Source organism: Aplidium turbinatum, chromosome 8 (assembly GCF_918807975.1).
Source record: "Aplidium turbinatum chromosome 8, kaAplTurb1.1, whole genome shotgun sequence".
Lineage (NCBI taxonomy): Eukaryota > Metazoa > Chordata > Ascidiacea > Aplousobranchia > Polyclinidae > Aplidium > Aplidium turbinatum.
Genome location: NC_137479.1, coordinates 21,842,015 through 21,868,048, shown reverse-complemented (window position 1 = coordinate 21,868,048; position 26,034 = coordinate 21,842,015). Strand labels below are relative to the sequence as shown.

The 26,034-nt window shown below is 39.2% G+C and overlaps 2 protein-coding genes across 2 annotated transcripts; both read left to right on the top strand.

Moving 5' to 3' along the window:
• Positions 1-8,894: 8,894 nt before the first annotated feature.
• Positions 8,895-10,022, top strand: LOC145776309 (m-AAA protease-interacting protein 1, mitochondrial-like). The gene has a single exon (XM_082587709.1). It carries the CDS (start codon positions 8,897-8,899, stop codon positions 9,602-9,604), a length of 708 nt encoding a protein of 235 aa, XP_082443835.1. The 5' UTR covers positions 8,895-8,896; the 3' UTR covers positions 9,605-10,022.
• A 7,780-nt stretch (positions 10,023-17,802) lies between these two features.
• Positions 17,803-24,475, top strand: LOC145775656 (acyl carrier protein, mitochondrial-like). Its single transcript, XM_082586988.1, has 4 exons — positions 17,803-17,993; positions 19,540-19,659; positions 22,484-22,571; positions 23,536-24,475. Exons 1-4 carry the CDS (start codon positions 17,829-17,831, stop codon positions 23,625-23,627), a joined length of 465 nt encoding a protein of 154 aa, XP_082443114.1. The 5' UTR covers positions 17,803-17,828; the 3' UTR covers positions 23,628-24,475.
• Positions 24,476-26,034: the final 1,559 nt, after the last annotated feature.

Genomic DNA, 26,034 nt, shown 5'->3' with positions numbered 1-26,034 from the left:
ACTGTCAATCTGGGTGGGCCTGTACCAATCAGGCCCACCCGGTAGATCCGCCCCTGCTGCAAACTGCTCACATCTTAAAACACTTAATTTTGGAATAAATCACCTGTAATGTTACTAACCATGACACTGGTATGCCAAATCTTTGCATTGGTACAACTGTGATGGTAACAATGCAATTCTCAAAAAAATTTGTTTTGCACAATTCCTGTGTGCGAGATTGGCCACCACAACCGCTGTTAAATATGATTTTCTCCTGTACGTATAAACAATACAAATCCCACAAAAACACAATACAATATGAAACTATAGCCTATAGCATAAGTGCTCACACGAGCTACAAACAAAGTTTCTACACCATCACAATTTTGAGAAATTTCAAATCAAATTTTAAAATTTTCTCGAAATTTTATGTTTTAATTTTTGTTTTTTCATGATTTTTCCTAGCACCATTGCACAAATTTGGGTGCTCTTCCACAAGACACCCTGTTGGTCAACCGGACAAAATGATGACGTCATAGGACGTCACACACATTGGAATGGACTATTATGAAGGAGGAAGTGCGGGGTGGAAATGCAATGAAACACACCAGAAGGAAATTGTCTCCCATTTATTGATTTGTTGTTCAATGTAAACAAATTTGCGATCGTTGAAAAGCACAAGCATAGATTTAACCAACTAAGTTAACACCAAGTCCCAAAATACTACTAGCTCTATCTGGTGGCCACCTAAACTTGACCAAATTCAAACCATTATCAAACGTTTATTTGCAATGATAAAAACATTAAACGACAGCCAATTAAAAGAACATGTTACTGTTTATTGAAGGGCTAACTTTCATTTTTATACCATATTTAATATATGAGCAATCGTTGTTCGAAGACAGCCCCCCAACGAAGCTTTTGGCCAATGCATTTCAATGGCGAATCGATCGTCTTCCAGTTCATGCCCTGCATGTTCACGATAATTAATTGTCTCCCGTTTATTCATTTCTTGCTCAATTTCAACAGATTTGCTATCGTTGAAAAGCACAAGCATAGATCTAACCAACTAAATTAATACCAAGTCCCAAAATACTACTAGCTCCATCTGGTGGCCACCTAAACTTGACCAAATTCAAACCATTATCAAACGTTTATTTGCTATGATAAAAACATTAAACGACAACCAATTAAAAGAACATGTTACTGTTTATTGAAGTGCTAACTTTCATTGTTATATCTTATTCAATATATGAGCAATCGTTGTTCGAAGACAGCCCCCCAACGAAGCTTTTAACCAATGCATTTTAATGGCAAATCGATCGTCTTCCAGTTCACGCCCTGCATGTTTACGATAATTAATTGTCTCCCATTTATTCATTTCTTGCTCAATTTCAACAGATTTGCTATCGTTGAAAAGCACAAGCATAGATCTAACAAACTAAGTTAATACCAAGTCCCAAAATACTACTAGTTCCATCTAGTGGTCACCTAAACTTGACCAAATTCAAACCATTATCAAAAGTTTATTTTAAACGATAAACAATCTAAATCAAATCCAATTAAAAGGACATGTTACATTGAAATGCATTGGCCAAAAGCTTCGTTGGGAGGTTGTCTTCGAACAACGATTGTGCGCATATTGAATAAGATATAACAATGAAACTTAGCCCTTCAATATACAGTAATATGTTCTTTTAATTAGTTGCCCTTTAATGTTTTTATCATTGCAAATAAACTTTTGATAATGGTTTGAATTTGGTCAAGTTTAGGTGGCCACCAGATGGAGCTAGTAGTATTTTGGAACTTGGTATTAATTTAGTTGGTTAGATCTATGCTTGTGCTTTTCAACGATAGCAAATCTGTTGAAATTGAGCAAGAAATGAATAAATGGGAGACAATTAATTTTCATGATCAGGCAGGGCATGAACTGGAAGACGATCGATTCGCCATTGAAATGCATTGGGCAAAAGCTTCGTTGGGGAACTGTCTTCGAACAACGATTGCGCGCATATTGAATAAGATATAAAAATGAAAGTTAGCACTTTAATAAACAGTAACATGTTCTTTTAATTGGTTGTCGTTTAATGTTTTTATCATTGCAAATAAACGTTTGATAATGGTTTGAATTTGGTCAAGTTTAGGTGACCACCAGATGGAGCTAGTAATATTTTGGGACTTGGTATTAACTTAGTTGGTTAGATCTATGCTTGTGCTTTTCAACGATCGCAAATTTGTTTAAATTGAACAACAAATCAATAAATGGGAGACAATTTCCTTCTGGTGTGTTTAATTGCATTTCCACCCCGCACTTCTTCCTTCATAATAGTCCATTCCAATGTGTGTGACGTACTATGACGTCATCATTTTGTCCGGTTGACCAACAGGTAGGGTAATTTTCATAAATGTGCATGTTTATAGGCTTTAATATCTGGCAACCCTGGCAACTTAAGTGATCCAGGCAGTGGTGCCTCTCCTAATGTTTTTCCACTAGATCTAGTGTTTTTGGATTGCATCTAGTGTCTTTTTTTGCTATCTAGTGTTGTTTAGCGATTTACCGCTATGTTGTGTGCATAAGTTTGGACAGTGTTCAAAGTAGCCTTACCTATTTTTTGTTTGACTGCATCGATGTGTTTGTAGTGCTTTTCAAAGTGGACACGAGTTTTTGTCTGGTTACACCTATTGATGACCAAATTTGAGATACTTAGCATAAATACTTTAAAAAATACACACAAATGACTGTGAAAAGTGTTCAAAGTAGACTAAAGTAAGTGGCGTAGCCTACCATGATAGGTTAGGCTTACATTTCGTCAGCTTACATTTGATGAGTGTGGAGTTCTTATGGACTACACTACCTCAGAGATGATTGTGAGTAATCTTGCGTTTTTGACAATATATTTGCAAAGGCCAAATTTGGGAAAAATTTGAAAAGTTTCGGAAAATTTTGTTCGCCCCCTCAAAATATTTTACCCTCCTATGGCTATGACTTCAGGGCTCCCACTTTCAAGGAAATTCAGTTCTATTTTGGAATTTTAAGAACTTTTAGCACTCACTGTCACTAACGCCAGTGGCTGTCATTTTATTCAAATCTAGTACGGTACTTTTCCATGGATGCAACCTAGTTCGTACCCTGAACAGTTCGTACCCTCAGTTCGTACCCTGAAAAGATCGAGAGAAAAAATTAAAAAAAGCGGAAGTCGCTGATCGCAGTTTCGGCAAACATTTTAAAATTTTCCCCCTGAAAAGATCGAGAGAAAGATAGCACAAAGCCGAAGTCGCTGATCGTAGTTTCCGCTAACCCTAACCATAGACTAATCTATGCTCTAACCTTCGCTGATCGCAGTTTCCGCAAACATTTTTCCGTAGTTTCCGCTAACATTTGCCCTGACCATAGAGTAATCTATGCTCTAACCCTAACCCTCGCTGATCGCAGTTTCTGCAAACATTTTCCCGCAGTTTCCGCTAACCTTACCTTAACTATAGAGCAATCCATGCTCTAACCCTAACCCTTGCTGATCGCAATTTCCGCAAACATTTTTCCGCAGTTTCCGCTAACCTTTACCCTAACTATAGAGCAATCTATGCTCTAACCCTAACCCTCGCTGATCGCAGTTTCTGCAAACATTTTTCCGCAGTTTTTGCTAACCGCAGTTTCGGCTTACTCTAACTCTAACCATCCAGTAATCTATGCTCTCTAACCATGCTCTAACCCTAACTCTCGCTGATCGAAGTTTCCGCAAATATTTTTCCGCAGTTTCGCAGTATCCACTAACCGCGGTTTCCGCTAAATCTAATCCTCGAGTTTGTTTGTGGAAACTCCGATCCGCGACTTCGGCTTTGTGCTATTAAACTGCGATCAGCGACTTTGGCTTTTTTTAATTTTTTCTCTCGATCTTTTCAGGGTACGAACTGAGGGTCCGAACTGTTCAGGGTACGAACTAGGTTGCACCCCTTTTCCATGACAAGAGAGTGGCAACAGTGGATCCAGGTTTTCATGAAAATGCAGTGGACATCAGTTCAGTTTGTTTTTATTTCTGACGATCACAACGAAAAACAATAGCCTATATTTCAAACATAGCAAGGGTCTAGAAAAAGGTAGAAGCAACAAAACATGGACGCTATGTGCATGACGCCAAAGCAGGACAATCAGTTATGGCATGGTCGCAACACCTTAATAAAGTTTTTACAAATGTAGAAAGATGAGAAAAGAAAGGCTAGTGAAATTTTTTTTAACAATTTATATGAGTAAAAAAAAAGATAGTTTCTACGTTGATCGACCAAGATGGGTTATCAAAACTGTTGATGGTCTTGAAGGGAACACTCTTGATGCGTTAGCTCATCACAAAAAGCAATTAAACCATTTTTTGTGTTGTTTGGTGTGGAACCGGTACTTGTTTGTAGTTATTTTAACAAACAGTTAAGTGAATGCATGGTTGCCAATCTGTCTGAAAGATGTGAAGAACTGGAAAAACACTTATAATTTGGGACTGATGATCAAGCGTTCTTGAAGAATTTTGTATAATAGCCTATCTCTTTGCTTGGGCTCCAATTTGGGCTCCATTTTAGACCCCCAAAAAAATTGGGCTACTTTTGGGCTACTTTTTGCATAAGCTTGGGCTCTTTTTTATATTAACCTCTGGCAACCCTACCAACAGGGCGTCTTGTGGAAGAGCACCCAAATTTGTTTTTGAAGGTATCATGTAAACAGGTTAGCAGTGACATATACTCAAGCCTAAAGGTAAATTAGAAATCTTCATTAACCTTTAAGTTATTTAGGTTTTAAAAAACTGGACTAATCTCACCCTTAAGGACAATCTCACCCCACTTTACGGTACATTTGGAAAATTTGAATGCCAGCGAGATGGGCATGGAAAAGCTAAAGGAGCTGTTGGGGAATCAAGAACTGTGAAGGGAAAAGATTCACAAAGCGACCGAGAGTCGAAGTCGACTAAATGATGTAGAAGTAAGGTTGTTAGACCACTCGGCAATTACATATATGGTGATTCCCTTAACCACAATTTTTTTTTTTTGAAACACAAACTATTTTTCAGCACCCACTTGTTAATTCTGAAGATATATTTTTTGGTGGTAGTCCACTTTTAGCAACTTGGGTCTACCTTACAAAAAATTAATTTCAGCCGAAAACTCCATCAACTTTGCACATACCGACAAAGATCGTGATTGCGAGCAAGGATTTTCGCGGAATCAGAAAAATTCGTAATGCGTAAATGCGCAGTTAGGGAAATTCGTGGATACAACAAATCTTTCATTTTTGCACGTTTATTTTGGAATAAATTTACTTACATTTGACATGGTTAGATAGCTCCTGCATACCTGCTGATTATTTTCACATAGTTTCATCTGAAAAAAAAAAAAAACCTTGGCATGATGGATCCCGAAAACAATGTTGGTCTGTAGGACAATATATATAAATTACCGCGGATTCGCAATTTTCCTAATTCTTATTTATTTAGTGAAAAAATATTAATCCAAACATTTTAGAGACTTGAGAACGCAATAGCAGTTATGACATTACTCATCAATGCCATTACACAACGCAACAGTCAACATAAGAAATTTATTAAAGAAATTAAAATCAACATTACAGCATAAGAAACACAAAAACAACACGGAGGAATTAAAATAATTTGACAAAGTCTTCAAATATCTTGATTCGCTCTGCGTGACTAAAACTCTATCAAACTAACTCTATCAGGTTTAAACAACCATAGATGTGAAGCCAGGTGTTCCACGCCAAATTTAAAAAAGCTAACCACTCGCCTACCTCTCTTGAATTTGCCTCCGGCTCTGAACACCCCCAAACTAGCCTGCTGTATATATAATATACAATCATCATCAGCCGGTCATGCCACTGCTGGCAGATGGCCTCCACATATGTTTCCACACCATTCTGTCTTTTGCTGTTCTCATCCAGGTGATGCCAATCTTTTCTTCTATGTCATCTTGCCATCTTCTTTTTGGTCTCCCTCTAGTTCTTCTTGCATATCTTGGTAACCATATTATATACAATATACATGTTTAAATAAGTTTCTACATTCTCTAATGCATATACAGTCAACCCCGCTTAATTGGCCCACGTTTAATGGGACCACCCGTTTATTCGGACCATTTTGCACTGGTCCCGAATCCAAATCCATTTTTTTGTACAATTTTCCTCGCTTAAACGGACCACCCTCCCCCCTAAAATAGGCCTTTATGGTTAACGTTTTTTACTTTTTGTACATTTTTCTGCGAGGTGACACGTCAAGAGTTGTTGATGGGCAACGTGCTACGTTCTCGCTAAGCCATTTTAAAGTGAAGTAGGCTACAGATAAACGCTTGTTGTCACGTCATAAGGTCAATTGTCATCTAATAGACATGCAGGATTTCAAGCGGTACACACAGAAGCAAATGAAGAGATAGAGGACATCAATTTTGATGCATCATTGAGTGACATAATTGGTGGAGATGAATACAAATGTATTGACGACGATATACAGTGCTGGGAGGAAGTGTGTGACGAAGATGTAACGGAGAATATCGTGGCAAGGCATCGCAAAATTGATGATGAAGAAGAAGGCAACGACCAAGAAGACAAAGATGATGAGGCCGAACCTTTGCCTAAGGTTACCCATCGTGAAGCCAAGCATTGCGTTGCAATACTCCAAAAATATTTTGTCGAACAAGGAGCCGAGCAAGACCTCCACAAGCATTTGGATGTTTGTGTACAGACAGTCCGAAAAATTGCTGATAAAGCCAAAAGACAGACGACCCTTGATGCATTTTTCCAGTGACTACTGTACAGTACTGTATTTTGTTTTGATTGTTGATGGTGTTTTGGTTGTGTTTATAGCCGCAATTGTAAAATGCTTAAACTACTTTCAAAAACAATAAAAAAAATAACGAAATTTATTCTCCCCGTTTAATGGGACCACCCGCTTAATCGGACCAATTTGGCTTGGTCCCGATGTGGTCCGATTAAGCGGGGTTGACTGTATCTGAATTATATCTGCATCCTAGGCAAAGGCTACTCATTCAGTATATACACTTCCTTACCTTTTCAATGACCAGATCAAACCCGATATGCCAAAAGCATGGTCGTTCTTGCTCAATCTTAAAATTTCTCGAACCGCGAAACTTACTATCGCTATCTAGCGGTTGCTGTTTTGAACTTATATTTGTCACATGGCGCTAGAACAGGGGTCACCAACTGGCGGGCCGCATGCAACCCGCCACGCTGTTTTGTGCGGCCCACGGAAGGTATCAGCGCACAAGTAGCCTATAACCAAAAATACTTTTCTTGAGGAGTTAAAAGAGCATGAAGGCAAAAAATACTTTCCGAGTAGCATATTTTTGCTTTGCATACGATCCCACCGACCTACCAATCAGATTGTAGTTCTAGGTAGGGATCGTTTAAAGTTATTCCAATGCGATGTCCAGCCACACTGTTCCAGTGGTTGATTAAAACGTCTGTTTTCGAAAATGTCTGTGAGCATATTAGGGTTGCTTATTTTAAGTTTGTAAATGTCTTGTAAACACTAGTGTGCGTTTCACCGTTATTGGATTTCACGAGCAGTGTTCTTTTATGCAAGCTTTTGTTGGCAAAATAGGTTGGTGTGCCAACTCAATTTATAATAAATTGGAAAAATATTATATACAGTATATATAAATTTAAAGACTTTTTCTGGTATGAAAATATTTAGCTTAGTACTGCAAAATGTTGTTAATCAACAATTCTTGCCATGCTGATAAGCACCGCAAGTGACATTTGTCTAATAATCAAGAAAAGACGGTTTTATAGACTCTCACAAAAAGGATGAAAAACCAACTTATTGCTTTTTTATAGGGAACACTGTTCATGAGTTACGATAGAAACGTTTTTTCGGTGATTTCCACAAGCGTTTGTTTCATATGCCTGATTTCTTTCTCCCTGCTATTGAGGGTCTGCTACTATTTGGTGAGTCCGATTCGGTGAGTTCCTAACCTCTAACCCCTAATCCTAAAACGGCAATGATAATTAGGTTACAGTACCCGATAATTAAAAAAAAATGAAAAATCCCCCGTTAAGGGATCGGACTCACCGAAACGGGGCATTCTGGTTATTGAAGTCTATTTTTTTGCTGATATGCTTGCAGGTCACTATTGTTGCCTGCATTGTGATGTGTCAAACATTTCCATGTTTACTGAAACTGTTAATGGCAAGATATCTTTTGTGAAGCGAATTGACAATACCACTCTTTGCTTGGCGATGAATATTCTGATGAAACCGCTTGCCTTGCTATGCGTGCGCAAAACAAGTGGCCTCGTTTATTAGGCGTTGTTCGACTAATTTTGTTGCTGCGGTATTCTAAGATTTAAGAACATGTAACGCTGGATACTGGGTACAAAATGCGTTTTTTTCTAACATAAGAGTCAACCTACCCAAAATTTTGTTAGTGCGGCCGCCACAGCTCTCCTAAGTACCACAGTGGCCTGCATGCAAAGAAGGTTGGTGACCCCTGCGCTAGAATATTATTTTCCAATTCTATTGATGTTTCACTGGTCATTCTAGGCTCACTAGAAGAGAATTTACAGCAAAGTTAGTGCAGATGGTCAGAAAGTTTTCAATTTTGTTTGGGAAAGGTTTTTGGGCCTAGGTCAAACATTTTCTGAAATCTGAAAAGCGGTTTTGGTCTAATTTTTAGTGCAAAAATAGGGCATAGCAATCTTCTTGCCTGTGCCATTTCAGTTTTTGAGTTTAAACAAACAGTAGCCTGTTTATTTTGAAATTCGTGTTTCGGATTATTTCACTAAATATTCGTGGTTAGGGAATCACAAGTACACTAGTGTTTACAACACTTTTAATTGCTTTATTATAACTGGCATTATTTTTAAGCTAGATAAATGACATGAACTTTGTGCATAACATACCTTGACAATGATTTTTCAAAGAACAGTTTCAAGAAAAGCAAGACTTGTGGCTTTTAAGAACTTGGTTATCTCTAGTCTATCTATGCTTGAAACTAGCCCTTGTCCTTCTGCTCTACAATCTGCAAGCTTTACCACATCGCCAACCAGAAGCAAGCTATTTTTAGTCAAGTTTCCTCGCCCAATTGTAACATTTAATAACTGGATGTATGGAACATTAGCTCGTGGATACTTTAACCAAGAGTTTGATCTAAAAGAGTTTTGTGAAACATGCCCTTTAGTTATTGAGCATATTTTGCAAAGCTTAGTGTCAGAGAAATCAGATGATTTAAAGGATGCAATTGAACCTCAATGTTTAGAAGAAATCATTAAAAAATGGGATCTTTTATCTGTTCCTCAACGTAATTTTCTCTCATCTTTAAAGTCTGATGATATCCAGTATCAATATCCCACAATACGAATGCGCATGTTAAAGTCAGAACCTAAAGAACCAATCACAGCTTTCCTCAATATTCAAATACAGATATTGTACTTTGTGAACCAAGAGCATTTCAGTTCAAAAACCCCTAAATTGAAAGATTTGAACATTCTTACCTGGCCAATATTTCATCGATTCACGTTTGAGCAAGAAATTACTAAAGGAGTAAAAGATTCATGGAAATTACAAAGTTGTGATGAGTTTCCTTCTTTCAATGACTTTTTTGATAAATTGTTTTAATTTAACTGTATTATATGGTGTAGTGTAGGTTTGCCATTGAAATGATGATCATAATATTCATAATTATTAATAACAGAAAAATAGGATTTGTATTTATGTATTGGCAGTCGATTGCAGTACCGGTAAATAAATAAAAGGCTGTCTTGATGTGGGCCTCATTAGCACCTCATGTTCGGCAAAAAAGTGTGCAACTTGAGCCATTCACCACACCCTACCTAAAATGCTGATCTTTTTATAGTTTCTTTGTGATGGTGCTATGCTCAATGATGTGTCCATATATGCAAGTTTGCATCTTTTCTATATTGCCAGTAAAAGTTCACTCTTGCACACCCACAATTTGGCAAAAGATATGCTGTATTGAATATTTGAAACAATTTTCTTCATTTAAAATGCTTGAATTTTGTTTGAAAGGTGTTGCGATCGTGCCATAATTTAAACTAATATTCCTGTTTTGGTATCAAGCACGTTGTAGTGTCCTCGTTTTGTTGCTTCTAACTTTTTCTAGACCTCTGCGATTGTTTATCGTATCCAATCCAGGCTTCAACCTGGTGGTTGAAGATTTAGATTAAGTGGACGGGAAGGCAAGGAAGCCAGTCTTCGTGTCCACCTTCAGGCATGCCTTTAAGTGTCCTGCCAAAGACACAGCGGTGTTGAATCGGGCGCCCTTTCGATTGCCGTTCCAAGGCTCTCACCACTCGGCTATGCAGCCGCGGAATTGCCCGTTTCGGTGAGTCCGATTTGGTGAGTTCCCTATTCGGTGAGAGCCTTTTTCGGAGAGTTCATTATTTGGTGATTTTTTTTAAATTATTGGGTACCGTAGCCTAATTATCATTGCCGTTTCAGGGTTAGAGTTAGCGGCATAGGCATCAATTTTTTCTTAGAAGAGAGGAATTCTGGTTGGGCGAGAGTTTTCAAACAGATTTCATTCAATGTGTATGTTCGCAAATTGGCAATGGTTAGTCTTTCTCACAAAGACTGCGTTTAGCGTCGCTGCAGCAATTAAGCTTTAATAGATTTGATGTTTGCTTTCTTGCGCCGTGCGATCTTATGAGCGCTGCTAAACTAAACAACCCAGACAGCAAACCAACCGTTTTTTACATTGATTCAACATCTGCAGAACGTTGAATCAATGTAAAAAACGGTTGGTTTTCTGTCTGGGAAGCGCTGCTAAACTTTTATGTTTTCCTTTGCGACCTAAAAAGCGCGTGACTCATGACCTGTTATCTTTAAACTGGCGCCTTCGGATTTGCCGCAAAATGTTTTCCGAGGCCCACAAACAGCAGCTACAGTAACAAGTAGGCTAGGCCTACCATCAGGGTTAAGACGCATCCACTGGAATTCGTAAAAAAGCTTCCTTTGCAACGCACGACCTTCCCGAGCCGGAAGCTGATCCGGCAGCATGCTAACGTCAAATGGAGCAGGTAGAGATCCATGGCTCATGCTGTCTTCTACAACTACCGATGCATTGACTTCACCACTGTCCATCCTTGAAGCACTGCTTTCTTCATCAATGTCATCGCCACGTTCATTCGTGCTGGACGTGGCTGAAGTGACAACATCGCGCGGTGCCCCAATTTATACCCAGCAACAAGTTTGTGAGGAAAGATTTGTAAAAAGCGATTGTTTCAGTACGTCTTTAGTTTGTATCGGTTATTTTATTGTCATGTTCATTATGATGTCATATTCATATTCCCTTACGCTGACCCAGAACTGAAGTTTGATTGTGGGGTAACGAAAGGAGACCATTCGGGGAAAAGATCAAACGTGGCTTTTTCTCACCAGGAATTGCCAGCGTTTGGCAGTTGCCGGAGAAACAACAATGCAGTGAGTACCGAAAATGGTTTGCAGATGCTGATTTTCGTTTCTAACCGCGACGATATTCAATATGAAAATAGAGGAAACGTACGACATGTCCTTTTAGAAGAGAGGATTGCGGTAAATGCGCGCATCCGATTTAGCGTTTCAAGTGCAGACACATTTGTCAGCGCAATTTCGATTACCACGAAAAGCTAGGCCACGCAGATTTTAATTGTCTTCGCTTTCTGCTCTAGACAGGTTTTCAACGTGCGGCGTCCCAAGAGAGAGAGAGATGAGTTCGGCGGTTTTACAGTGTATTGGCTTGATATCAAATCGTGCCTAAACGCCTTTTTTTCAACGCAGCGTTGTTGCGGAATTGCTTTGTTCTGTCGTAGACCTAGCGAGAGACAAAGCGCAAAACAAGAAGTTGCGCTGCAGTTGGTTGGATAATTCAGTGTTTAACATAAACGGAAATAATTGTAACAAACTCTTCATAAGTGTCATGAAGACGGGGTGGGCGAAACATATTTCGCCCACCCTCGTTTCACGGCAGGGTAGGCGCCGCCCACCGGGTCTGCTACTATTCGGTGAGTCCGATTCGGTGAGAGCCCTAATCGGTGATTTTTTGAATTTTTTTTTGAAAATTATTGGGTATCGTAGCCTAGTTATCATTGCCGCTTTTACATTGTTTTAACGTCGCTAAACGTTGAAATAAGACCCTAACCCCCAAACCCTTAACCCCCTAACCCTTAACCCCCAAACCCTTAACCCCCAACCCTTAACCCCCAAACCCTTAACCCCCAACCCTTAACCCCAACCCTTAACCCCCAAACCCTTAACCCCAAACCCTTAACCCCAAACCCTTAACCCCCAAATCTTTAACCCTTAAACCCCAAACCCTTAACCCTTAAGCCCTTAACCCCCAACCCTTAACCCCCAAACCCTTAATCCCCAAACCCTTAACCCCCAAACCCTTACCCCCAAACCCTTAACCTTCAAACCCTTAACCCCTATCCCTATAACGGCAATGATAATTAGGCTACGGTACCCAATAACTAAAAAAAAATCACCAAATAGGGCTCTCACCGAATAAGGAACTCACCGAATCGGGCCATTCCGCCACCCACCCGGCCCACCCTATTTCGACGCCTATGGTTAGGGGTAAGGCTTAGAGTTAGGGGGTAGGGGTAGGGTCTTATTTCAACGTTTAGCAACGTTAAAACGATGTAAAAGCGGCAATGATAATTAGGCTATGGTGTCCGATAATTTTCAAAAAATCGCTGAATAGGGAACTCTCCGAAAAAGGCTCTCACCGAATCGGGCTCACCAAATAGCAGCAGACCCATGCAGCTGACAAGACGACATCTGCAATTAGAGATGTACCGATACCAATATTGTGGCCGATACCGATCCCGATACCGATATCACTTTTTTAGGCCGATACCGATACTGATACCGATATTTTGGCCGATACTTTGGTGTTACAAAAAGATGCAATTTTGGTATTTGCAAGGTATTATATCAAATGCTAAGTTTTACCTTATTTGCATAAAACTATTAAAAAAAGCTTTCAATTGGTATAATTTATTAAAGATTCAAGAATCCAATCTCAACGCATTTTTGTGTCATAATAGTAGGTTTTAGTAATGAAAGGCCACCATAATTGAGGACTAGGGTATAAGGGAAGAAACATTACATCATAATTGGGGTTTCTGAAAAATTAAATAAAGTGTTTGCGCAAACTCTCCACGGAATGGCCCGTTTCGGTGAGTCCGATTCGGTGAGTCCGATCTCTTAACGGGGGATTTTTTCAATTTTTTTTTTAAATTATCTGGTACAATAGCCTAATTATCATTGCCGTTTTAGGGTTAGGGGTTAGGAGTTAAGGTTAGGGGTTAGAAATTAGGAACTCACCGAATCAGACTCACCGAATCGGACTCACCGAATAGTAGCAGACCCAACTCTCCAAATAGGCCAGGGCTTCCCGATTCGTTTATCACCCCACACCCCATGGGATTGATGAAGCCAATCTCGCACCCCCTGTTTTGAAGCGGAGTGTTTCTGAGAAAAAATTCAAAATATGTACAAAGATCACGCAGAAAAGCAGCTCACCATCCTTTATATGGCTAATAAATAGGAAAAAGGGCAGCCTTCAACAACACGATCACACAAAATCAGCAGCGTGGCCAGGAATTTTGAGAGGGGGCTTTTTGAAGACTGGGGGCGAAGCCCGACGGCGTGTTCGTGTAAGACGGCACCCAGCAGCGGGAGGGCTGGGGGGATTCCCCCAGAAAATTTTGAAAACGTACTTTGAATTTGGTGCATTCTGAGAGCATTTTAAACAAAAACGTGGGTATGAATATTCCTGTAAAATGGTGCTATCAGGTGGCATAGCAAAAGGATAAGATCATGTTTTCTTCGGCATTTTTCGGAAATAAAGCTAAGTCTCTATGTTTTCATGTTGCTAATTCCTGGCTGAGATGTTTGAATGTTTGGTATTGCCAAAACTCGCTCATTTTAATGCAGTTTGGTTTAAAATTAGGCAATTTTTTTTTAGACTCAAAGCATCATTCTTAAGCATAAAGAGACTGAAATCATCATTTTCAATATCGTGACGTCACGCGCGTGCCAAAAGGGGAGGTTGTAACCCCCAACCCCCCTTGGCTACGCCACAGCACAAAATGCAAAATCAAATAAATAATGAAATAACACAAACTGAGAACACAATGACGTTAATCGAGATCTATGACCTTTCTCCTGCCTTTACGAAATTATCTGTTCAACCAGTAGCTGACACTTTCCTTTTCGTAAGTCAATCCACAGTCTATAACGTGAAAAACTTCGTTCTCGTTTAAAATGCGTTCTTTCCTAATGCGTATGATAAGAAATTGCCAACAATGAGCAAATTGCTGACACAATATTATCGCATTATCCCTCACCAATCGAGCGACGTTCGGACCACAGCCTTTTTGTTACTTGTCGGGTGGTATTTTCTTGTTGTTGTGCATTGTGCTGTATAGGCCAACATAGAATGCTCTAAGAGATAAGCACCACCTCCATCGTTAAAAAAAATTCATCTCCATATACGGTATAGCTCTTTTTCCTCGGTGGATTCTCGCACCCCTAGAAACAGCTACTCGCACCCCCTGGGGGTGCGAGCACCCCCAATCGGGAAACCCTGAAATAGGCTATCATAATTGATAATAAGATGTAAAATGTAAACCAAGTGATTTGTGTAGTCGTACAAAAACTATTCGACAAGTAATATGCTGCGAAAGTAATAAGGCGTTTGCTGCAAATTTTCTGCAGAAGCAAAGATATAGATTTTTTAAAGTAATAACTAACGTCACATTGATGAAGAAAAATAAAAACCTGTTCAAATTTTTGATACCTCACACTCCCATGACTTCATGCGCACACCTTTTGGCATTGTTTGCTTACAGTGATTCTTTCACTCAAACAAAACGTTTTGTTTCAGAAGTTTTGCGTTGTTCGATTCTTAAGTTGTGAAGGAGACTCAATTTCTCCAATATTTATCATTTGTGTTTCTTTTTTACTCTCAACAGAGGATAAAACCAGGCCAAGACCACCCAGGCAGCAAAAATGCACAATCCCCCATCGCCCCCACCCTGCTAAACGTCCAAAAAAACTATGCAACCCGGCTGCCCCAGCAAGCCGGCTCCACCAGTCCGCAACCCAACTTCCACCCCTCGCTGCAACATACCCACCAAGCCCAAACAATTCCACGGCATAACTAGCAGGCCCAACACGAAAGCAATGGGACTACGAATCCTCACCAAACCAATCAAAACGGTCCTGCCGCGCCCAAGACGACAACCCCACCGCGAAGAAAAGAGCGCCCCTCCCGGCCACCAGCACAAGGCCGAGCACCCACCAGCACAGCGAGCAGCTGGGACCCGCCAACCACAACGGTGCAGCTTCCACACTAGCCATTTCAATTCTTGTCGATGTCAATTCTTGCTGCGAAACGGCTGCCGAGAAACATATAGTTGATTGGATGGTCTAAATGGCTAGCATGGAAGCCACACCGCTATGGCCAGCGAATTGCAACAGCCCGCCAAACCAGTGAGTGCCCAGCACCGCGCCGACAGCCGAGATGAACGCTCCCCCCACAACGAGGCCGCCATCCCAGGTGCAACAAGACCACTTATTGATTAGTTCAGTGAGGACTCGCAGTCTCACCGCTCCCACCCACTCCGCCACGACATTGCCCAAGCTTGGCGAGTCCACCATAACTAAATGCGGAAACCAAATCACAAACCGACAGAACCAGCCCACCAAAAAGAACCAAGTTACACGGGTCCCCCAAACGTCCAGCAACGCAAAAACGATGCAAAATTATACACATTTCCGCCACCTGGGCAGTCCTGGCCTGGTTTTATCGTCTGTTGAGAGTAAAAAAGAAACACAAATGATAAATATTGGAGAAATTGAGTCTCCTTCACAACTTAAGAATCGAACAACGCAAAACTTCTGAAACAAAACGTTTTGTTTGAGTGAAAGAATCACTGTAAGCAAACAATGCCAAAAGGTGTGCGCATGAAGTCATGGGAGTGTGAGGTATCAAAAATTTGAACAGGTTTTTATTTTTCTTCATCAATGTGACGTTAGTTATTACTTTAAAAAATCTATATCTTTGCTTCTGCAGAAAATTCGCAGCAAACGCCTTTTGATTACATGTTTAGTATCGGCCACAGTATCGGCCAAATTTTGCCGATACCGATGCCGATACCGATACTCAAAAAATGGCCGATATCACCGATACCGATGCCGATACCGATATATCGGTACATCTCTATCTGCAATGTTTGGCATAGATTGTTTTTTATTGTGATGGTCAGAAATATAAACAATCTGAACTAGTTGGTGCCTGAACATCAAAAGCCAAAGCCACCTGCTAGCTGTAGGTTCATAAGGTTCCATTTAGTAACTACACTACTTGCTTACTAGAAAAGAAATGTCTACTTGTGAGGAAAATTTTACTGCAAATGAAAAACTGCCTGTTATATATACATATTGTATTTTATATGTGAAACAGTAACAGTTTCTAGATCAAGATTTTTCCAAACTTTTGATTGTTTGCTCGTATTTGTTCAGTGTAACATGAGGCCAGCCATTAGGCTAAGATAATTGCGTGAGATTGTTGTCCAAAACCTCCTTGATCCATTTCCTTGCTTTATTGTAGGAAGGAAACCGTCAGAGATATAAGTTTCTCCAAGCTGCTTTCGTAGCCTACATGAACTCAAATCACTGAGAATATAACCTCTCTTTCATTCTTATGACATCTACATTTTACCTTGCAATTATCCTTGTTCCTGAACAGTTTTCAGTGCTTTTTGAATTCCTCATGGTATTTGATGTGAGTTCCATTCCTGAAACTGACTCAGGTCAATTGCTTTATCTTAAAGATAGTTCTCGGTACATTCAGTGAAGTGAATTCATAAACTTATTTTTTATTTTGAAGAGTTGACTGAAATAAACAACTGATCTAGAGTTATTTTGTCCAATCCACACAATATGTATGCTGTGTTACAAGAAATGTGTGTAATTTTGCAAAAAACACATGCCAACTATGCCACAAGTGCTGTGATGAGTCATTTTTTTCTGTCATGCTAAAGTGTGCAAGAATTGAATACCACAGACATTTGCAAAAACAGCTTGTTTTAATTCGCTCGCTTTCAATGCCAGTCTGTTGATGTTTTTTCACTAATTTGTTGCTATTAAGTTGAAATGAAAGTTGAAAAAATTTAGTTTTGTTGTATCACAAGCATTTCTAGTAATGTCTGATCAATCTTGCAACCTAAGAACTTTGTTTCAAAAATATGGAACTACATAAGATATAACCATTTCATTAACTGCATCTGCATGGTACATTAACACAGCCTACTTACATGAAACGAAATCGTGACTGGAAGTACAGAACAAAAGGAACATTGTTTCTAATTTATTCTTCACTGAAACATTAACAGTTGATATCATGTCAGCATATGAAGATTTTGTGGCAAAGGACCAATGCCAAGTAAAAACAAAAATAAATTGTCGCGTAAACTAAATATATACTCCATTTATATAATGTGCTATTGTGGTATGTTGATTTTTTACTGTATATTGTGCTTTTGTGGTCTGAGCATGTTGTTTTTGGTTTTGTTTTTTTGTAATAAACACTGGAAGATAATTACACCAGTCTGATTTCCTAACTTACATCACTTTTCGACCTAAGTATTTGCCTGATCAATGATCATGCTGAAACAGATGGCTGGTGATGATCAGCATTGCCACAGTAATCTTTCAACTTTAAGATTTTTGATTCCAAAGGCTGATTTACATGCATTTACTGTACAATTTGTCAAATTTCCTCATCGTTGATTTTTTTCAGATTTGACACACTTAGCATTGTGCCGTAAAAATGACTAATTTAGTAAAAGTGCAAAATGCTTTGCGCTTAGTTAGATCATCTTTTTTATCATCAAAGCTTTTTTTTCCACCAACAGTACAAACTGTATCAAACCGTGCGCTGTCATCGCACTTTGTCACTAAAGATGCTCTACAAAGGTGCCCACGCATACATCAGGTAGGTGTCGCATTATAATTTATAGATATTTTTATTTATTGTGCAAAGTTAACAAGGGCTAATAAGCAAGAAAGCCCTTAATGTAGTAACTGAACTTACGTGCAACGCAAGCGTTTCGAGAACCACACAGTGTGCAGGCCTTAAAACTCGTATTTTTTTCCGGCAGCCATTGTGGCCTACCGGGAGCTTCTCGACGGTCAAATCTGCGCGCTTAGAGGCCAAAATACAAATAACGATAGAATTAAACTTGCTACAATGCTATAATGAACACTTAGCGTCTGTTAAAGTCTGTGCGACGTCCTGCAATAAAATGGTTGTACCCACGCAATAATTGTTTTATCGGGATTGTAATCCGGTATTGCGGGACCATCTAACGACAATAAATTGTTTCAGCTGCTCAGTAAATTGTTTCAACTGCATTACCGTTTACCGAATACCGCCTGTCTTAAAATTTGACCATTTGTACCGTTATGATGTCACCATTAGGGGTGTGAAGTCACTAACCCATAGCGGGAACATTTCTCAACTATGAAGACACGTGTTTTCCCTTCGGATGTCAACTAACCTAGTTCTCTTTTTTAACAACGATTCAATGTTTGACAACATTGTATCGACATAAAAACGACAATATTGTCAGTGGATGTAAATTAGCACTTCGGATTAACACTTTGTTAAAATAAACACCGGGAATTACAAACAAGACTTAGTCAAACAGGCAAATGCCCGAAGGTTTTTAAAACAAATTATTCTAGATCGTTAAATAAGCGGAAAAATTGTGTTATTTTTGTTCAGTTATGTTCGTCTAGTACTGCTCTATAATCGTGCAAAAAAATCGCAAACGTGCGACTTGTGGTTTCGCATCACGGTATTTAACGACTCGCGCATTCGCACACAATGGATGAAAGCGCGTCGCGCGTTGGCCTAATGCGCTCACACATTTGCGAATGCGCGGGTACAGCTGAGCTGGTGATCGCAGCTGCATATATTCGATTCCATATATGCAATAGCAAATGTTCCCGCACAATACAACAGTAGTGATTATAACGCGTTGACCTAATTCTGCGTCACTCTTTGATACTACATATTTTCAACAGTTAATCGACGCTCATTCTATTGCAAAACTAAATAATTGGCTAGAAGAAACCGGCGGCCAAACTTGGCTGACTGAAAAGGTAGCACCGGCGGTCATTCAAGCACTACTTAGTGGCCATGGCCGCGATGGCCGCCGGCTGCTTTAATGCTTGGTGTGGATATCTTCAGTGCTAAAAAATTAATGATTCTCTATTTTTAACTTCCAATGTGGAGCACTACAACTTTCGAAACGGTTGCTGTACAGTAAGCATGTGTTGAGTGTCTTCATTTGTTTTTCGTTTCATCTCAACTCTTTCATTTGACCAACGTTCCATTCTGCTTTCAGCAAGAGTTTTAAGGGAAAAGTACTGTTTTTTTAGAATAAAAAGAAAGCTTGCATAACATTTTCTGGTTTTTAGATATGAAATCCATTGCGCGCGGTATATATATATACATGTTTTTTTTTCATATTCAGAAATCTTCTTTGTTGTTCCAACCCACTCGGCATATGAGCGCGGATCCTGTAGAGTTGAAGGAAGTTGAAGACCGGGTCATGTATAATTTAAGTTTATATGACAAAATTGACAGAGAAAAGGTAATTGTATGTTGCAGTTTTGTAAACTTGTGTATTTGTGCAAAATGCTAAGTATATTGCCCTTGACTGTAAATTAATGCTGTTATGATAAAGCTTTGGTAGAGAGTTTTCTTTTTCGAACCATAGACAAGCAAAACAAAGTACGGTAACCTTAGTGGGTTTAACATAATGCATTAACATAGTACACACAAAACAAAATATCTAACATAATGACTCAAACGCTTTCGACACGTACGTGTGTCCTCATCAGGAATTAATCTGCAATAAAGAAAATGAAAATTGTAAGATAAATTTGACTTTGAGCTATAACTGTAACGACACTCTGGACAGAAAAGCACACTGAACAAATGATACAAGAGTGATTACGAGTAAATTATATGGTGGGAAACAAATCACATGAGGTGTAAACTGCAGGCATTTGACAAACAATTAGAACACACACAAAAGGAACGATGAGCCACAGGCGAATAACTGGCGGTTGGGAGATGGATTGTTACGTTTGATTCTCAAGGTTTCTATGATCTTAGTCTGAAAATCAGATCTGCCTCGAGAGATGATTTCAAATAGGTCGATCGAGACATTGTCAGTGCACGTTTCACAAGAGGCGATGTGCCCTTTAATTGCACTTTTGGTTGTTAAGTTTGAGTTTAAGTGCTCCCCGGCCTTTGTCAACAAATGTCTGGTTGACATACCAATGTTTGTATGGTTTGCATTACGCAAGCAACTAAATTTGTACATAGCATTCAAAGGAAGAGCAAAGGTGGTAGGCGACTTCAGTTGAAAATATTGGTGCACTTTATCTGTCTTATCTTATATATAGGATAAATGTCACTTGAAATTTCTTTTTTATAAGTTTAGCTAGGTTTTTTGCAAAACTTGTTGAATATTTTCCTAGAAAGTTATACTAATAAAATAACTAAAATCTATTTCTTCAGGCGTGTCGTTTGGTTCATCAGCCAGGAAGGTCTTTAAGACTTTATTCAAAAACTGAGAAGGATCTCCATTTAAATAAAAGAAGTTTTTCAATTTCTTGATTTTTTTCTGAAACAACTGATCATCAGAACACACCAAACGAGCACGAAATAACAGACACAAGATTAAACCAGATTTCCATTTGTTAGGGCATAGAGCGTTGAAATTTAAAACCAAGCCAGTATTGGTACGTTTTCGCCAAATCCTAGTGTCAAAAGAATTGTGTTTCATTTCAATATCTCAAACAGCGATGGTATCATTAGATTTTTCAAGTGTAAATTCGATATTTTTATGCTGCGAGTTGAAGAGGTTTAAAAATTTTGAACACGATTCATCATCATCAAAAATGGCGAATATCATATGTCATCGCCATAACGTATGTCGATTGTCGATGTAATCCGGTTTTCAACTTTTGTCAAACTCCTATTCTTGATTGAACCAACCTACATCGAGTTTCTGGTAACTTTTTTAATTTTGCTTCCATTACCTCAGCAGGAGAAGTATTTTTGAAACAACAAATCAGGTAGCACTAAGCATTGATTGTTCGTTCATTCAGTCCAAGGGTCACCAAACTTTTTTCTCTGAGGGCCGGATTGCTGCGAGATTAACAGCTGCGGGCCGGATGCAAATTGCGAAAAGATATGCAACTATTTAGAATCTCCATTGACTTGAATTGAGCACAATAAATAACAAAGTCAGCGGTGGTATAGCAAAGTTGTGATGAAAATCGAAAGGTTGCTGGAAAAGTTATCCCCTGCAGTGATACACTACAGGGCATCGTGCTCTTGAAAAAACATTACATCTTTCCATGATGTCTGTAGTCTGGCTGGTATGATTTGCCTGAAGCCCTAAACAGAGATATCGCACTGATGAAACATTGGTGTTTTGAACAAAAAAGTTTGTGATGTCATAAGAAACAATATGGAAAAATCATCAGCAGGTTGCGGGTAGCTCAACAGCAACGTCAGTCCTTTACAAAAAGTTTGGTAACTTTTTTCCTTAACAGTTGTAGTACTGCTGCTATTTCCGCAGCACGTGGCGGGCCGGATGAAATCAGTTCGCGGGCCTGTTCCGGCCCGCGGGCCGTAGTTTGGTGACCTCTGATTCAGTCGATTGTTATCACTGGTCATAATTACGAAATACAGTGCGCTTGTGTCATGGCGCTATGGTTTGTGTATTCATAGCTGCTCTATTTCAATTACTATAAAACATTGTGTTAGTTTATTGAAAGTAATGGATTGATATAGCAATGGTTTACTTTACTTGTACCGATCGCGCTTTAACCTATGAACCACAGTGCTTATAGGAAACCTAATAATGTTAATGGCAGAAAAGCTATTTTTTTAATGGAAATTTAGCTACTAGGTGGGTAATACTGACCATGTTTAAAAACAATGCAAGTATAAAATGCCATTAAAAACAATACGAATCAATTTTAATCTGCGTTGTAATAAGGAATGAATTTTTAAGCATTTCCGTTAGCTAATCATGTGTTTAATGTCGCCAATGCGATTGTTTAATTGACGTTTCTTGTGTTTTGAAGTCTGGTGGATTTTTGTTACAGCATTGTCCTTATTTTGAACTTTGCTTAACAAAACAAGAATCGTAAGCTTGTTGTTGTATTCAAGATATAAAAGGAAACCAAAACAATTGATTTCAATGGACACAACGGGCGCATCCTTTTGCGGAATTTACCTACCGTGAGATTCACTTCACCGAAACAAAAAACACACGTGACCAGATTACTACAGTTGTGATTATTCTAATAATATTTCTAAGTTTAAAAGATAAATACTTGTTTGGAGCCATCTTTTATTGCAAGATAATAATTTCTTGAACGAAATATGTTCAGTTAACCCCGGGAAGCCATTTTATGAAAGATTTGGGTCTCGACAGTCTAGATCACGTTGAAATCATCATGGCTATTGAAAACGAATTTGGTAAGTTCAATCTCCTGATTTAAAAGCGTCAATAGAGACAACGTTGCCTAGCAGCGGAAAAATAAGAATTTCTTCCATGTTGCTGTAAGCGTTACCCATTATCAGTGAAAAAGTAGTGTCAATTATCTCCTTTACGGTCACCTATCACACATCCACCCATCCACCTCGTGTGTAACTGTATTAGCCCGATGTTACTATTGGAACTCGACTTGGTGAAAGTTGTTAATTTCTCTTTCAATGCAGCAGCTGTGCGTTCTGTGACCAGTTGAGCGTACTTTTTTGTATCGACCTTTGTTTACGCAGAAAGGTTTAGAATTTTACGTCATAAATCAATTACCGGTCCGTGATATAATCTCTTGCTCAGGATATCATAACATCATCAATCTCGTATCGTTATTTAAAACGACAAATGCTCTTTATATTTCTAATTTTGTATTTAGAGATCTTTTCCGCAAACGTTAATACACTAGTCTAAAAAGTGCATACGACTGTCCGTCTCGAAAGCTGTAAAACTGAATATCCTGCGACTTTCGTTATGTGTGTGTGTTGGCTGTGACTGATTCCATGAAACAGTCGGCTAACACTATCGATAAAATAGACTGCCTATTTTGTCTACCGTTAAAGAATATTCACAGCCAAATTTGATAGTTTAATTCCCAATGATTCTCTAGATATTAATAACATTGTGCCAATAATATAAACTGAAGTATTTTTGTTTGGATCGAAACCTAAATCAAGGAATTGTTATAGGGTGTGATTTCATCATAGTTACACCTGGCCTATGCACCTCCTGTAACCTGTTAATAGAACAGTAATGTAAGATCACGTCCTTCGACCAAAGTTACGACCACAACTAAAAACGGTTCAAAGTTAAATAAAGCTGTGTAAGAATCAATGCTGCAGGAATCTGTCTCAATTTATTGTTAGTTCTCGTTTGCATTTTGAAATTATCCATCTTTTGCAGGGGAGTATATTCCTGACGTTGACGCGGAAAAGCTCTTAACACCACAGGAAATCATCGACTACGTTGCCGACAAGCTCGATGTTTTCCAGTAGACGTTTCGTCACGAACTGATCTTCAGCACTGCTGGACTATACTTAGCCGCGTGCTTTGGAACCATGTTAAAATTGGATATGAGTTTCGATAGTACAATATTAAAACTTGGTTGTGACGTCGCATACCGATTCCTTATTAGAAAAGTCCAGTGGCGTAGCCAGGGGGGGGGGGTTTGGGGGTTGCAACCCCCCTCTTTGGCACACGTGTGACGTCACGATATTGAGAATGATGCTTTCAGTCTAAAAAAAATTGCCTAATTTTAAACAAAACTGCATTAAAAGAGCGAGTTTTGCCAATACCAAACATCTCAGCCAGGAATTAGCAACAAGAAAACATAGAGAATTAGCTTTATTTCCGAAAAATGCCGAAGAAAACATGATCTTATCTTGTTACTATGCCACCGGACAGCACCATTTTACAGGAATATTTATACTCACATTCTTGTTGAAAATGCTCTCAGAATGCACCAAATTCAAAGCAATTTTTTAAAATTTTCTAGGGGAGGCCCCCCAGACCCCCCGCCGCTGGGTCGTCAAAACCCCCCCCCCCCCCTTTCAAAATTCCTGGCTACGCTACTGGAAAAGTCTATCCTTTTTTCATTTACAAACATTGAATCAAAGTAAAATGGCGGATTTCGCTGACTGGGACTTGGCTTGCTGTTTATTATGATTGTACTATTTTTATACTTTAACGCAAGAACTAAACATTGGGCATAACAATTATCTGGGGCTTTGTATCGACTGTTGAATGGAAAACAAAAAATGTGAGCTGCATTTTTTACTTTTGAAGGGGACCATTGTTGATATGAGTGTAAAACATGAACGAATTACGAACATGAAACCATCTTTTCGCTGATTGCTTCTTTGCGTAGGTCCATGCGGAGCGATTAATTATCATTGCAAACAAACTTTAGTGGTTTACATCATTAGCAAAGGTGGGCAGTAAGACAGTAGCACGCTACCTTTTGGTAGCGATGCTCTATTGGAGGAACACTACTGTTTCTTCCCAATGTTTGCGGTGGCGGATAGGCGCTGTGTTTGCTTCGGTCGTAAGCTATACTTTCCAATCTTAAAGTGGAGAAAAACGAATCGTTTTTAATCGAAACACTGGCGTGGTCAAACCAGATAGCCTATAGGTTTCAAAGCTTTAGAAATCTCTTATGATGCAAATCAGATACAAAGTCAATATTGTTTAATATTTATTCGTTTTCAAAGTAATTTTGACTTCACAAGAATAGAGCTTTCCTATGTCAGCTCAAGACAAAAGTACCGTACCGGGTTACTTTCATCGATGCTCATTGCTCATCCCCTTCTTGGGACAGGCGAAGAAAATGTAACCTACCTCATATTAGGCTATAGTTACTGGCAGTGACGTTCGGTGGCTTAAACCGTTGGGAAAGCAACTTGGAAATATGCTGCAGCAAGGTAGTAGGCACGAAGGGCGTAACCGTCGGGCGAAGCCCGAAGGCAACACTTCCAGCGGGGGATCTGGGGGGCCTCCCCCAGAAATTTTTGAAAAACACTTCCAATTTGGTGCGCTCTGAGAGCATTTCCAAAACAAATCAAAAATAAAAATCTGTCAAATTGTGCTTCGCCTATGTCGTGATCATACATCCATTTAATGTTTAGAAGTCATGAACAATCTTAATTTTAACGTTGCAGGACCAAAATCCTGTGTTAGACATGGAATAATAGTTGTTTAATTCGTCATGAATGTTCATTCTCAGATATTCAGTTAAGCCTACACTACAAAAACTAACACTTAGGCCTAAACATTACAACCGCAAGAAATTTGTACAAAAAGCTGGATAAGTTTGCCTCCTGCTTATAGAAGCTTAACAAACTAAATATTGCATCCGCACCTGAACGTTCATTGGCGAAGTGACGTTATATCAACGCTGTAAAAAGGGCAAAGGCATGACTATGAAAGCTAGTAGGCTAAAGTACATGGCGAGGAGACATCAAAAAACAGCAACAGTTATTTTGGCATTGTGATGCTGTGCGTTTACCGTGACGAGATACCATTCTGACGAGTTAGTCTAGTCGCTCTAGCGAATGTACGCATTGACGTCACTGGGAAAGCACAACTAACCTACCATAACACATCTGATTGGCTAAGCAGCTGATGACGTTTTGCAAAACGGGTGAGGATTGGTTAAAACGAAGGCGTTTTTTGACATTTTTGAATCTGGGAAAGCAAGTTTGATAGTTGCTTACCTGGAGCCTCAGTGATTGTTTCTGACAAAAGCGTTTGCGTCAATTGGCATTTATAGGCAAGACATGCGGTTTGGTGAGGACTTAGACTACTCACAAGCGTTACGAGTAATTCTAGTCACGAATACAGTAATTTTCAAGTTAAAAATAGACGTGATAAAAATAATAAGTTAAACCTAGAATTCAGTCATTA

Excerpts from the sequence above, each read along its gene's own strand:
- LOC145776309 (XM_082587709.1), top strand. The coding sequence starts at position 8,897 with ATGATTTTTCAAAGAACAGTTTCAAGAAAAGCAAGACTTGTGGCTTTT.
- LOC145775656 (XM_082586988.1), top strand. The coding sequence starts at position 17,829 with ATGACTAATTTAGTAAAAGTGCAAAATGCTTTGCGCTTAGTTAGATCA. Across the intron at positions 19,660-22,483 it reads ACAAAATTGACAGAGAAAAG|TTAACCCCGGGAAGCCATTT; the intron begins GTAATTGTATGT and ends AAATATGTTCAG. Across the intron at positions 22,572-23,535 it reads GGCTATTGAAAACGAATTTG|GGGAGTATATTCCTGACGTT; the intron begins GTAAGTTCAATC and ends CATCTTTTGCAG.